At 45.1% G+C, this 14,683-nt stretch overlaps 1 protein-coding gene across 1 annotated transcript in view; it reads left to right on the top strand.

The window, feature by feature from the left end:
- Positions 1-14,683, top strand: part of ZBTB40 (zinc finger and BTB domain containing 40) — a 74,412-nt gene that overhangs the window by 53,497 nt on the left and 6,232 nt on the right. The window contains exons 7-16 of the mRNA XM_003783813.3: positions 111-247; positions 650-851; positions 1,220-1,353; positions 2,955-3,123; positions 3,439-3,906; positions 4,671-4,877; positions 8,139-8,303; positions 10,865-11,079; positions 12,276-12,438; positions 13,155-13,241. Coding sequence (XP_003783861.1) covers positions 111-247; positions 650-851; positions 1,220-1,353; positions 2,955-3,123; positions 3,439-3,906; positions 4,671-4,877; positions 8,139-8,303; positions 10,865-11,079; positions 12,276-12,438; positions 13,155-13,241 — 1,947 coding nt within the window. The remainder of the gene's footprint in view (positions 1-110; positions 248-649; positions 852-1,219; positions 1,354-2,954; positions 3,124-3,438; positions 3,907-4,670; positions 4,878-8,138; positions 8,304-10,864; positions 11,080-12,275; positions 12,439-13,154; positions 13,242-14,683) is intronic.

Raw genomic sequence — 14,683 nt, 5'->3', positions numbered from 1 at the left:
GTCAGCCCTCATGCTGATCTCTCGCTTCTTCTCTCATCTGTAGTACCCCATGGTCTCCCGTAGGAGGTTTTGTTGCATCCAACACTGTTGTTTTGCTAATGTCCTTACAGTCCGACCAAGCCTTGATGATTTTGGGACTGAGCTATTAAGACGGTATCACGAAAACCTCTCTGAGATTTTCCCAGACAACCAGATGTTACTAAAGGTGGTCTCACACATGACAAGTTTAGCCCCTGGAGAAAGAGAGGTAAGAGAAGGAGGGAAGGCGGGAGGCTAAAAAGAGAAAGAAGCAAAAAAATGTGAATCCATACATATACACACAGTTATGTTTTCTATAAATATGCATACACAGTCATGTTGAGAAATGCTAAGTAGAGAAGAAGAAACAGAAGATAATTTAGTTTTTAAGGCAAAGTAGTAGCAAGTAGGATAGTTGTAATTTCTGTGGTAGTAAGGAAAGGCATCCAAAAGGAGGAATGAAGAACTTTACCTTATATAAGAAATCTCTCAGGTTGACAGAGGTGAAGGATGTTGAAAAACTCCCTCTCAGAAATATGCTCACTGTAACCCAATACCCAGAGTCGCAGCTGTGCAGCTGGGCCAGTGGCTAGGAAGTCGCTTATGTGCGTGTTTATGCTCTGTCTTGAAGGTCATAGAGAAGCTTGTGAAACGTGACTCTGGTTCAGGTGGTTTCAGTTCCCTGATGTCAGCAGTTCTAGATAAGCAGGCTCTGTCCGCTACAACCATTTGGCAACTGCTGCTGGTGGCTCAGGAGACAAAGACCTGCCCATTGAACCTGCTGGTGGAGGAAATACGAAGGGAGCCTGGTGCCGATGCTTTCTTCCGGGCAGGTAAGTTATTGACTTCTGTTGTGGTTTTGTTCCTACTGGAGAGTATTGTCAGTATTTCCAGAAAATAGAGCTCTCTCATGGTGGCCATTCACATCCCTACCATTAGACGTAAGGACTGGCAATTTTGTTCAAGGACACGGGAGTTTGTAAACCTTTTTTTTTTTTTTTAAGAATTCAGTAATTGTTCTAAGATTATATTCATTACTACGTTCTGATTACAGTGCTATCTGCCATGTTCCTTCCTGCCAACCCCAGACGGGAGATAGGTGAAATGTGTCCTCACTGTGAAGAGTTGAGTTGAGGAAAGTGGAAGGACAATATGGTGCTCGTAGTTATACTAATAAATTTTCAATCTCCCTCTCTTTCAGTGACCACCCCAGAAAGTGCTGCTTTAGAAATATGCCTGAGGCATAGCAAATTGATCCTAGAGGCCATCCAACAAAGGATGGAGCTCAAGTGCTTTAACTCAGAGGAAGAGCACCTGGCAGAGACCGTGAAAGAGGTGTGGTGGGAGTGAACCACAAATGGAATCCCCAGCATTCTATAGAGTTGATGCCAAGGCTGTCTTCATTCCTAAGGGAGGAACCAACACCTGCAGAGTACCTGCTGTGTGCCCAGCTGTACTTTATAACACTCCTGCTCCTTTAATCCTCCCAACTCTACCTGGCAGGTGATGCTGTACATTTTACAGGCGAAGGAGTTCAGACTCCAAGGGGTTCAGTTACACTACTTAGATGCTCCAGTAGGTACCAGGATTTGAACCCAGGTTGTGTAACTCATACCTAGATTTATTCCATTTGTCTAAACCTGGGAAAATCTCAGGGGGAACCATGACACTATTCTCTAACCTGTTCTAAGAAGGCAACTTCTCTCAGATGAAGGAAAGGATAACTGGTTGTATTACATGTTCTATTCTGGCTTCAAGAGAAAGCCAAGATAAACATAGATAGAACAAAGCTTTTGCCCATATGGGGTAACAAATAGTGCCAACTCATTTTCTGTAAGGCTTCTCAAAATGTGGCTAGCATCCCAGGAATACCAGGTGGGGCTTGGAGGAGCTTATGGCTGTCTAGCCCAGGATCACGTGTGACTTGAGGAGGGAAGAATAAGAAAGGAATATAAAATTAAACTACACATTCACCCTTTTGATCCTAGTAGTTATGGAAGGTGTGCAGAAGGGCTGATTTCTTACTCCATTCCTACAGGTGACAGCTCACGTTGGTCTGACTCTCAGATGGGAATAAGATGACACACATTTCTGTGGGGCTTTAGAGGGAAGATTCATCTGCTAGACTCGCTTCAGCATACCACACACTTTAGAGACGGGACTTCTGCAGTTGATCAGTTTCAGCCTCACTAATTAGTCTCATGCCTGCCTCCAGGGACATCAGATTTATTTCAATAGACTTGAAAAGAGCAGAAATAAAATATCTTCCAAAATGAAAATTCCGTTTGGCCATCTGTGGATGGTTTAGCTTTATTTTCTCAGTGTACTGACTCTTTCTGCTGATAGCTTTAACATTCTGAAAGAGGAAAGCTTTGAAATAATATTCTTGGCCTCTTTAAAGCTCCTATTTGAACCTTCTTTAAAACGCTGAGTTTTTGTGAAAGAAAATGATGTTTAAAAGGGTACATCTAAGAATCTAAAAATATGAAGCCACTGATCATGCAGAATTACTTCCAGACATTGAGACAATCATATATTATGAAGAATGATCCTGATCTGCAAGACAGAAACCCCAACACTCAAGTCCTGTAGCTTTCTGAGCTTTTAATATTAAGATCTAAAAGAGTTATCTGGGTGACCCATAGTTTCTGGGAAGATATTCCTTTTAAAAAATACTTTATGCTTCCCTGCTTGTGTCTTTATGTTTGTACATTTATCTTGATATGTGCTTCCTTTTTTTATTTTGTTCATTTTCCTGTTCTTTGGGAAAAACAGTGTATGCATTATAAGAAGGCTCTCCAATGTATGTACTTATAATGTATCTACTTATAAATGGAGCGATACCTTCCTGGAATTACCTTTTTTTAAAAGTTGAAAACCATGGAGAAAATTCACTGAGATTAACCCCACACCTTTGTCTCATGGTATTCATTTAGATTCTGAGCATTTCCTCTGAGACAGCGAGCCCTGAAGCTTCCCTGAGAGCAGCGTTGAGCAAAACCATGGAAAAATCAGTCTCGGCCATTGAAATATGTCACCTCCTGTGCAGTGTCCACAAATCTTTTCCAGGCCTGCAGCCCATCATGCAGGAGTTAGCATATCTCGGTAAGAAACAGGGTGGAGTCGGGGAGTCTACCAGGCCTCCCCAGGTTGAAAAGAGGCAGGACTTCATGTAAGAATTTATCACTACCTTAAAGTATTCATTCTATATGTTCTTGATACCTAAAAGTGTCATGAGGCATAGATGTAAAATGATGCTGTTGTGTTTATTGGAAAGTAAAGGTGACAATGATATTACTTCAAAGTGTTTTCCAGTGTCCCAGGTAGTCTCTAGTCTCCTGTAAGAAGCATGGTAGAAAAATTACAAAGCAAAGTAGAAACAGAGAATTCCCAGAGCCATGATATTTCTCTGTTATTCAGGTTTCCTTACTAAGGAGAATGGAGAGAAGGAAGCCTGGAAGGTGAGCAAGAAGTTTCACCTTGAAGCCAATGACAAAGAAGACGGAAAGGCAGTTGAGCCAGCTGAAGAAGATTGTCAGTCTAGGGAACAAAATGATCAAGGAGAGACGGGTTCCTTGCCAGGACAACAGGAGAAGGACACTTCTGCCTCCCCAGACTCTGCCAAGAAAAACTTTGTCTGTAAGGCCTGTGACAAAAGCTTCCATTTCTACTGCCGCCTAAAGGTGCACATGAAGCGCTGCCGAGTGGCCAAGAGCAAACAGGTGCAGTGTAAGGAGTGCAGCGAGACCAAGGACTCCAAGAAAGAGCTGGAGAAGCATCAGTTGGAGGCCCATGGTGCAGGCGGAGAACCCGACATCCCCAAGAAGAAGAAGAAGAGGCTTCCAGTGACATGCGACCTCTGTGGGAGGGAATTTGCCCATGCCTCAGGTACGTACATTCGGGAAGACAGAATATGTAAGATGATAATTCTGGCTATTATAGATTAGATTCCCAGCCTTGCCCCTAGATGTGTGAATTGAGGGATGTGGGTAGGCTTAGAAAACAGAGTAGGTTCCTACAGAGGCAGAGTAATTTGGAATCTGCTGTCTGAACTTTGATTTCTCCAAATCTCTTAAATAGGCACCCTCAGACCACTTGGTCTTTTGGGTTATTATGAAGATTTAGGATAACAGCTAAACACCTCATCCAATGCCTACAACAGACTCAGCACTGGTAACTTATAGTGGTTATTATTCAAAATAATATAACCAGTCACTTAAAGGTGACTCATAGGTTTCTGTGTACCGCTTGTTTCTTGATAATAAACAAGAGTCATGGAAGCCACGGGATGTACAGTCAGAATTGTTTCCCTTGTCCAGATGTTAGATAAACCTAATAAAACATAAAAATGCATTTTGTTTTCCTGTTCCTTAGTGACTGGGTCCTGTTCAAGAGGGGGGTGGGGTGGGGAAGATAAACCTAGCATCACTTCCTGCCTGATCCCAAGAGTGAGGCCAGGTGACTTTGGGGCACTAGTGGGGCAGAGGAGTGGTGTGGCCTTGTGCAGTAGGAGCCAGCACGGCAGGGCATTCTGGGGTTCGTGCTGGGCTTCCTCGGGAGGCCTGCCTGGAGACAGTGCTCTCTGCATCCTTCTGCTGGATGGGGAATGTTGATCATGGTGTCTTTTCTGGTCCTTGGCGCGGCTTTCCTAGGCATGCAATACCACAAGCTGACAGAGCACTTTGATGAGAAACCTTTCTCCTGTGAAGAGTGTGGGGCAAAGTTTGCAGCCAATTCCACCCTAAAGAACCACCTTCGCCTTCACACTGGGGACCGCCCGTTCATGTGCAAGCACTGCCTCATGACCTTTACCCAGGCCTCCGCCCTGGCCTACCATACCAAGAAGAAGCACTCGGAGGGTAAGGCGTGGAGAAGGTCGACATTTCTCCTGCTGACTTCACTGTGTGAGCTGCCTACAACCCACTTGGAATTAGGCATGATATGTTTCTCAAACGAATTAAAAACAAAAACAGAATTTTGAGTCTCTAGGCACACTGATACCTAGGAATACATGTCTGCACAGACATAAAATATTCACCGGGAGAGTTTCTGGCAGGCTAATGTAGTAGGACTTTATAGTTACAGAATTTATGTGAAGCCAGAATCTTTTGAGCTTTGGGGTGGAGTTCAACTATGAGGACAGCTCTGACCGAGCACCTACTACAGGTCGGGCAGTGCCGGGTACTGAGTGACAGCCTGGCATTCCTATGCGCACATAGCTTGGGGGGAGGATAGACACAGTTAGAGCTCAGAGTACCAGTGGTGTAATATGGAGTGATGCCAGGGCCATATGGAAGAATGAAGAGGTTTTTAGTCTGGTCAGAGGTGAATTGTCAGGGAAGGCTTATTGGAAAAGTCTGTGTATTATTTGGAACGTTAATGTATAAACAGTAATGCAGCCCTCATCCCACCTGGCTTGTCACCATAGCCTTGTAGCTGGCCTCCTTGCTCTTACCATTTCCCTAGATACTTATAAAACTAAACCCATGTCAGGTCACTTCTCTGCTCAAAACTCTGCGATGGCTTTTTATCTCACTTTATGTGAAATCCAGAGGCCTTAGGATAGCCCACCAGGACCTCTGCGATTAAGTCCCCCGATTCCTCTCTGATTTCATCTCTTATGACTCTTCCCTTCCCTCTCTTCTTCCCGGCTTCCTGGCCAGGGCTCAGGCCTGCAGGCACTTGCCCCAAGAGCTTTGTGCTTGCCCTTCCCTTTGCTTGAGACTCTTCCCTTCAGACAGCCATGCTTCCCTTTCTCACCTCCTTCAAGTCTTTGCTCACACTTGGCCTTCTCTGTGAGTCCTTTCCTGACCACCCTGTATGGTCTCAGTCCTTACCCTAGTTCTCCTGCATTCTTTTCCTCTGTGGCATTTATCATACAATGTTGTATCTACTTCAGTAACTTACTTAGTCTCCCCTGTTGGAGTTCAAGCTTTGTGAAGGTCCAACTGTTAATCTTTTTTCTCACTGCTCTATCTGTGGAACTTAGAGTAGCAGTTCCAGGCAGGGGGATGTTGTAAATATACATACCCTGCTTATGTGGAGCTAACATTTCAATAGGCAAAGGAAATAAATGTATAATATAAATTTAGGTAATAGTCATTGCTATGAAGAAGTACAAAGCAGGGTGCAGAGCAAGGGAGTGGCAGGGCTGGGGTGGGCTGTTCATATCACCGGAGAAGGCTTCTGAGGGGTGGTATTTTAGTAGAAACCTGAAAAAAAGTGAGAGGTGGAGCCAGTGGGGAACCTAGGAGAAGAGCATCACAAGTGCGGAGCACCCCCCACCACGGGGGACTGTGCTTCACCTGCTGAGAGATCACTGAAAGCTGGGAGGAGCCACAGCAGGGTGAGGAAGGGTATTAGGAGAGAAGGCTAGGAGGTCACCAAAGGCCAGACCTTGCAGGCTCTGACAAGCCAGGGTAAGGACTTCTATTTCTATGTGAAGTGTGTTAGTTTCTTTTTCTTTTTGCAGTTTTTTTGGCTGGGGCTGGGTTTGAACCTGCCACCTCTGGCATATGGGGCAGGCGCCCTACTCCTTTGAGCCACAGGCACCACCTGTGTTAGTTTCTTTTGTTGCCATAACAAATAACCACAAATAGTGGTTTAAAATAATGCAAATGTTTTATCTTACTGTTTGGGGTAGGAAGTTAGAAGTTCAAAGCGGGCCTCATGAAGCTAAAGTCAAAAGTTTCAGCAGAGTTGGTTTTTTTCTGGATGCTCTAGAGCAGCGGTTCTCAACCTCTGGGTTGCAACCCACAAGCACTGTATTAACGGGCCAGAGTATTAGGAAGGTTGAGAACCCCTGCTCTAGAGGAAAGCCCATTTTTTGCTTTTCTCAGCTTCTAGGGGCTGCTTGCATTCCTTAGCTCTTGGCCACATCACTCCAGCCTCTGCCTCCAGAGGTGGGTGTGCATAGGACATCAGGGGCTCTATTTTGGATAAATAAATCTGAGATGCCTATTCAACCTCCTGGTGGAGAGGTGGAGCAATGGGGAGTCAGACAAAGTCTGGAGTTCTGGGGAATTGTGGGAGCTAGAGCTACAGATATGAGAGCTGTCAGTGATCAGCTGGAAAGTAAGGAGGGTCAAGGACTAAGCTCCAGGCTTCTCAGTAATTTCATTCTTGATTCAAGAAATGCTTTATTTCCAACAGAAGCTTATTTCAAAGCCCAGTGTGTAAAAAATGAAATGAGGCCGATTACTGTGGTTAGAGTGAGCCTCAGGCCCAGTCTGGAGCCTCACCTCATTGACTGTCCCACCTCCGCTCCTGGCCTACAGGGGAGTTTGGAGGTTCAGCTGATCTTATATTTTTACAAATGCCAGTTCTCCACATTTGCTCTTTACCTGTGTTTTCTAGCAGTCATTGGTAGTCTGTTCATTACATTCTCATTATATGTGTGAAACTATATAGAAACCAAGTGATACATACCATGTTTCCCTGAAAATAAGACCTACCCCCAAAATAAGCCCTAGCAGGATTTCTATGCATTTGTTAGATATAAGCCCTACCCTGATAATAAGACCTAGTGATGGGCACGGCTATGCAGATATCCTGCATAGCCACGCCATGCATTTCAGCATGGAGAGGAAGACATCCCCCGAAAATAGTATGTCTTCTTGAGAAAAAATAAATATAAGACAGTGTCTTATTTTCGGGGAAACATGGTAATAACTTTATAACTAGTCAGTTAAAGAAAGTGCTCATTGGGAATCCACACCTCTCGTCTTTGTGGGCAGTGGCAGATCCACACAGTTGGAGTTGTGTATGTTGCGAGGAGATCCAAACTCAACGTATTTCTGGGAGCAAGGACGTGTCTGTTCACTGGGGAGGAAATGAGCTTTTCCTTGTGTGCAGCGGCCTAGTGAACAGATGGGTTCTCTTGTGTATGAGTGCTCTGTCCTTATTCCTACATCAACCACACTCACACTCTCTGTGACTTCCCGTGTTTGTGAGGTGCTGTGTGACAAGAAGGCTCAGACCTGTCACCCAGCATATTACAGATTGCCCAATGTTCTAATATTATTCCAAGATGATGTTTCCTTGATGTGTGCCTTGATTTTGTTTGTAGCAATGCCATAAATGTTTAGTGGTGGCTCTAATAAGCTCATGCATTTTTGCAGGAAAAATGTATGCATGCCAGTACTGTGACGCTGTGTTTGCTCAGTCCATTGAGTTGTCTCGCCACGTGAGGACCCACACCGGGGACAAGCCATATGTGTGCAGGGACTGTGGCAAGGGCTTCCGACAGGCTAATGGCCTCTCCATCCACCTGCACACCTTTCACAGTACGTACTGAGAGCAGGCACTCAGCGCTAGGCATGGCCCTGAGAATGCACATGACAGCTGTAGCCGAGGTATCACTCCACCAGACACAGGCCCCATTCATTCCCCTCCCCTGCTCTGGAAGGCCCTATTTCAGAAAGAATCCCATTTTAACATATCCTTGTATGATGGTTATTTCTGTCCAGCCAAGCTGTTTCCTTATCTTCCTTTTTAGCCCACCTGGCACTGTTTGCCTGACAGGCAAATTATCTTTGAAGGAGAGAGCCTCTGTGACTGGTAAGCCACAGAGCGCTGGGATATGTCCATTAGTCCATGAGCTTCTGTTTTCTACCCAACCACCTTCCTCCCACTCTCATCTTTTATCTGCCTTTTCCCATAGGAGCAACAGAGACACTTTCTGAGTTAATGTCTACAGTCATAAGTGGTCCCTGGTCATGTTCCCTTAAAAGCCTTCTGCCCAGCATTCCCTTCTGAATGCCATTATATTTCACTCAATTAATGGAGTCTGACCCCATCATTCTCTCCTTCCACCAGAACTGATGACAGGCAGAAACACACTTTTATTCACTATACATGCATATACACAGACACGCACACACACACACGCACAGGAAGGTAAAAGAAATTCTGTGATTCCTCATTATAGTTTCAGGAAATCGCCGGTGTGGCATTTGGCTGGCCCTGTCATGTTTGCTTCGGCTTCTCTGGTTGCGACAGGAGTGTAATCAGCACAGCACAGCAGGGGGGTTAAAAGCTTGGACTCTGAAATCACACAGGCTTGGACTTGAATCTTGACCCTGCCACTTACTTTCCTTGAGAGCTTAAACAAATTTCTTAACCATTCTAAGCCCCTTCTGTAAACTATAGCCAATAATTATGCCACCACCTTGGATTATTGTGAGAATTAAATGAGATACCACATGTAAAGTATGGAGTTCCATGGCTGACATATAGAAAGTGCTCAGTAAATGCCAGGTATTATTATTGGTGACAAGAGCAAGGTGCCATTTGTCACCATCAAACCTTGTCTTTTTTGCATGCCAGCATGTAGCTTACATACTCTTTTTCCCCTTTTCCTTCCCTGCCATCTTCCCACACGTTAGTTTCTAGATGTTGGCAAATACAGTGTCTCACAAATGTGCTGTGTGCCAGCATATTCAAGTCTGTCATCAGCCAGCCAACAAGAACTTTGCCAGACCTCCTATGTCCCCAGCATGTGGCTAGATGCTGAGTGGTGCAAGAGGAGTGAAGATTAAGTGTGGCTCCTTCCCCACAAGGAGTTTACAAGGCTGTCCAAAAAACCAGTTACAGTAGACTTGCAGATGGGTAAGATTTGGCTTGGATCTCACACCACAATTTTGACATCCTCTTGACCTCTTTAAAATGACATTCCATTTATTCTGCTTTTCCCAGGAGCATTATGTGGGAGTCAGGAAAGGGGAAACACATGATTCATTTTCAGAACGGGAAGGACCCCAAATACTTGCCATGCCCTAGTATATCTCATCCCCTGCAGTTCTTTGCCTGTTTCCCAGACCACAATATTGCTTATGAAAATGCATCAAAATGTTTTAAAAGACAATATAAAACTGAGATCCCAAAATTCATGTCCACAGGCAAACTAGTTGCCTGTCAGAATTCCTGCTAGTTGCAGTCAGTGCTGCTGCATGTCAGAATTCCTAAATTAATCTGAATCCGTGTCTGCATGAGATTAGCTTGTGGGCTGGGCCTTCCTTGTAGGCAAAGGATTTTACTATTAAAACATTTCACTTTCTGTTGTTTAAGAAAGAGACCAAAGTTTCCTGCCATGAGGGCAGCAAATGAATTCTTCATCAAGGCAAGCTTTTATTTTTTGAGGTCTCACTCAAGAGTTGTCTTATCCAATTAAGCTCCTAGTTCAGAGCATGTACTTGCAAATGAGAGCCAGGATTGTTACCCAGCTCAGCCATTTCCTAGTTGTGCCCTTGGGCAAGGTACTAACTTTACACTCTAAATCTTGATTTTCCTAATCTGTAACATAGGGAAGATAATAGAAGGATTAAATGAGTTAATATCCATAAAGTACATTAACTTACTTAGGACATGCCTGTCATAGAGCACTCACGAAAGGTCACCCATGCAGATGTTTTTATTATGGACTGTAAAGTGAGGAACAAGGAAGCATTCCTCCAGTCACGCCACTGGTGACAAAGGAAATCTCTGTAGAGAATTAGAAAACTCAGAAGGCGCATTGCAAACGGGGAGAATAAGGGCGATACTCCTTGGAAAGGAATAAAACAGTATTTAACTTCTAAGATACAAAATAAGGAATTAAGCTGAGCTCTTTGATGCTACAAAGGTGGCTAATTCTAAACTCCTAGAGGAATCCCATCTCCTGGCACAAAGGCATAGTTAGGTGATCGCTGCTCTGATTTCTGGTCCTTGGAGTCTGTGACCTTGAGTGATATTTAAACAGAGTCTGGAATCTTGCTGTGCATAACCACCACCGTGTCACTGATTGCTGCCTGTGGTGTCTTTTTCTTTCCCCACCTCCTTCTCTCATGGATGTCCCTCATGAAACCAGACATAGAAGATCCTTATGACTGCAAGAAATGCAGGATGAGTTTCCCCACTCTGCAGGATCACCGGAAGCACATCCACGAGGTGCACTCCAAGGAGTACCACCCCTGCCCCACATGTGGGAAGATCTTCAGTGCCCCTTCCATGCTGGAGCGGCACATGGTGACCCACGTCGGAGGGAAGCCCTTCAGCTGTGGGATCTGCAACAAGGCCTACCAGGTGACCTCAGGTGGTCCTGGGAGCTCCCCCACCAGTCCCCACCTACTCTCCATTGAGCGTCCCTGATTCCTGTGTGTATAGCTTGTGCATCGTGTCTGGTATCCAGGAGGTGACAATTGGCTGATTCTCATGAAGAATGCAGCTTGTGGTTCACATTCTCTGAGGAGACCTGGTCAGAGTGATGCAGGGGGAAGCTGTAATTGGAGCTGCATGTTCTTACCCCCGTCTCTTAGATTCCAGCCTTGTCTTGAACTGAATACACTTTTCCCCTTGGATGCTCACATTCTATAGAGCCTATCGACCCCATGTGTCAAGGGACATGACAATGACAGTGGGGAGTGCGATACTACCTGGAATTATCTTATTTAACACAATTACAGTTTATCTTTTTTAACTCCCAGGGAAGGCCTTGGCTTTTCAACCTTAGAATTTGGTACATAATTAAAGTGAAACCCCATATAGAACTAAAAAGAAGCCACATTTATGAGAAACTCTAAAACCACAGAGGAAAAAACAGTTGTGCCAGCATTTGTAAGATTTGGGTATAGGCTAAGAAGCATAACCGATAATTTCAGAACTGACTTGGTGCCAAGCCTTGTGCTGTAGTGTTAGCATTGCAGAACTAAGACCTGGGTGTGAGCTCTAGGAGACCATGGAGTTGTAGGGAGAGGGTTCCCAGTGCTGCTCTGGAGCCAGGAAGGAGGGGGACACTTGCTTATGGGGTGGGGACACTTGCTTATGGGGGTAGGGACAGCATGTACTCCTCCAGCAGGCCTCTGGAGAGCAGTGAGACCCAGCTTAGCAGTGAAGAACATAGGTGGTATAGTCAGAAGGCCAGGGTTTGAATCCTGGTCCTCCTGTTGACTAATTGTGTGATTAGTCATTCAGTCCGTCTGTGCCTCAGCTTCCACTTGCTGGAAAGACCCTAACACCTCCCTGTAGGCTTGTTGTGAGGAGTGACCGTGTGTGAAGGACTCCCCTGAGCCCTGCCCCACAGCGGCCTCTCCGTGGGTACATGATTGCCTTGTTCCCACCAACAACAGCCAGTCCTCACATCAGCATTCAGCATGGTGGGTAGGAGAGTATGATTCTAGGTCCAGAAGTGTACTTGATAACATTTCTCCCCCCCCGGGCCTTACGAGGTCTCTAGCTTACTGGAACTTTCTAAAACCTAACGTTTGCCAAATTCTTTGCAGCAATTATCTGGTTTGTGGTACCATAATCGGACCCACCACCCTGATGTGTTTGCTGCTCAGAACCATCGGTCTTCCAAGTTCTCCTCCTTCCAGTGCAGCTCCTGTGACAAAACCTTCCCCAACACCATTGAGCATAAGAAGCACATCAAAGCGGAGCACGCAGGTAGAATCAGAGTGTGAGCCGCAGAGCAAGAGGGCTTGACGATGTCTCCAGGGCTATCCAGAAAGCCTGACTTCTGTGCTCTAGCCACGTGTGCTTTGGTGGTTGCCTTTGTTCCGCCCTAGCACCCCTCAAGGCTGCAGCACTGGTCTGTGAGTAGCAGCAGCTTAAGTGGCCACGGGTCCCAAGCCTGGAGACAGAGCAGTGTGAGCTCCTGCCAGCCTCTGAGCAAGAACCAGTCACGGCACGTGGGAAGGGGGTCGCCTTTGGTGGGAGGCAGGCCCCCGTAGAAATCCTGATTCTAGCCCTTATCAGCTGTCACTGCATGACCTTGACAAGTGACTTCTGTTTTCTCAGCCTATTCCTTTGTCTTTAGAATGGCAGCTATTAAAACCTACCTTGCTGGTAAATTTGGGGCTAATCACTGCAGCTGTCAGTTACAGAGCGTTTCCTATGTTCAAGGCACTGTGCTAAGCACTTCGTATGTATTTTCTCATTTCATTCTCACAACTCGCTTTGTATTCAGGCAGTTTGGATCCTGCTCTGATATTCTTTGCCACTAGATTATTTGGGCATATCACAGGTTTAAGGCTCCTGGCACTTGGCGGATGCTTACTACGTATTAGCCATCACCCTGCTGCCAGCCCTGTTACCCCCCCAACTGTGGAGAGCCTCCCTTTTGTTCTTTCCCACCACTTCTTTCCTTCTGCACTTCACAGATATGAAGTTCCACGAATGTGACCAGTGTAAGGAGCTCTTCCCCACACCAGCTCTGCTGCAGGTTCACGTCAAGTGCCAGCATTCAGGTCAGTGCCACCTCCAGCATGCTCCTAGGCTAGACTACCCAGGTGAGCTACCCAGCCCAAGTCACTGAGCTGATTTGCACCTCAGTTTCCTCATCTGTAAAATGAGAACAATTGTGTTACAGTACCTGTCTCACAGCAATGTGAAAAACTGAAGGCTGGGTATCAGTAAGATCCCTTAAGCCAGTGGTTCTCAACCTTCCTAATGCCGTGACCCTTTAATACAGTTCCTCATGTTGTGGTGACCCCCAACCATACAATTATTTTCATTGCTACTTAGCAACAAAAGGCTCAAAACTAGCCTGTTAAATACAACTCACGTAGCAGTTAATGTGTTCATCAGCTTGTTCCTTGTGTTTTCCTTTTTATGTACATACAGAGTGACATGATAAAAATGTGTGTCAAATTAAGTGCTACTTAGCAACGAAAACAATTTTATGGTTGGGGGTCACCACAACATGAGGAACTGTATTAAAGGGTCGCAGCATTAGAAGGTTGAGAACCACTGCTTAAGCATTAGCTGTGATTGTCATTGTTAGTGCTGTATCTCATCCAATCTAAAAGTCCAGTTAAAAATAAATGGCTAAAATGCCAATTATAAGATGCTCCAGTTTTAATAAACCATTAAGAAAAGCTGCTGCCACTTAAACTGCTGTCATATCACTTAGAGTCTGTAAGTTATTCTGAGTGCTTATTTGGGACTTAATTTGACACACATTTTTATCATGTCACTCCGTGTGTACATAAAAAGGAAAACACAAGAAATGAATGGATGAACACATTAACGGCTATGTGAGTTGTATTTAACTTAGGCTAGTTTTGAGCCTTAGGCCTGGTGAAGCATGTACAATTCACACATCTTTTGACCTTGCTATAAAACACTATGGCTTCAAGGAAAAACATTTTTCCTAGTGTGGCACCCAGTGTGTTAAGGGAGCAGTGTTCATCTCAGATCTCATGTTTTCCCACGTTTCCTCTGTCATCAGGCGCCTTGGTGATAGAACAGAGTGGAAGGTTCTGTCAAAGAACTGAGGCCATTGGCTTTGGTTTCTTGAGTGTTAGGTAAAACTAGTCTACTTAACGATTTCTGCTTTGGGAATGTAGCTAAACCTTCATCCCTTACCTCCTCCCTTCTGAACTATTTGGTTCCTCTGAGTTAAAACCATGCACATTCCTGTCTTAGGAATTTTCTTCCGAGCCATGGACAGTCATTCTGCCAAGTCTTGATGCTGCCACTTTTATGTTCACGTGTGCGTTGACAATTGGACCCGACTGCCGCCTAGCCCGCAGCAGTCGTGAGGTGCCATTGATCCTGTTTCAGAAATGTTAAAATGCACTTCCTAGAATTGATGAAACAGAGTATCCTCGGCATCATTATCTACAGCTGAATGAATAATGGGCTTTAGCAAGGATGGGTTTAGCCTGAGTCTAATGCTAATGAAGCT

Source organism: Otolemur garnettii, unplaced genomic scaffold (genome assembly GCF_000181295.1).
Source record: "Otolemur garnettii isolate 467f Iridium unplaced genomic scaffold, OtoGar3 scaffold00009, whole genome shotgun sequence".
Classification (NCBI taxonomy): domain Eukaryota; kingdom Metazoa; phylum Chordata; class Mammalia; order Primates; family Galagidae; genus Otolemur; species Otolemur garnettii.
The sequence above is the reverse complement of the archived record's forward strand: the minus strand, read 5'-3'. Positions and strand labels throughout refer to the sequence as shown.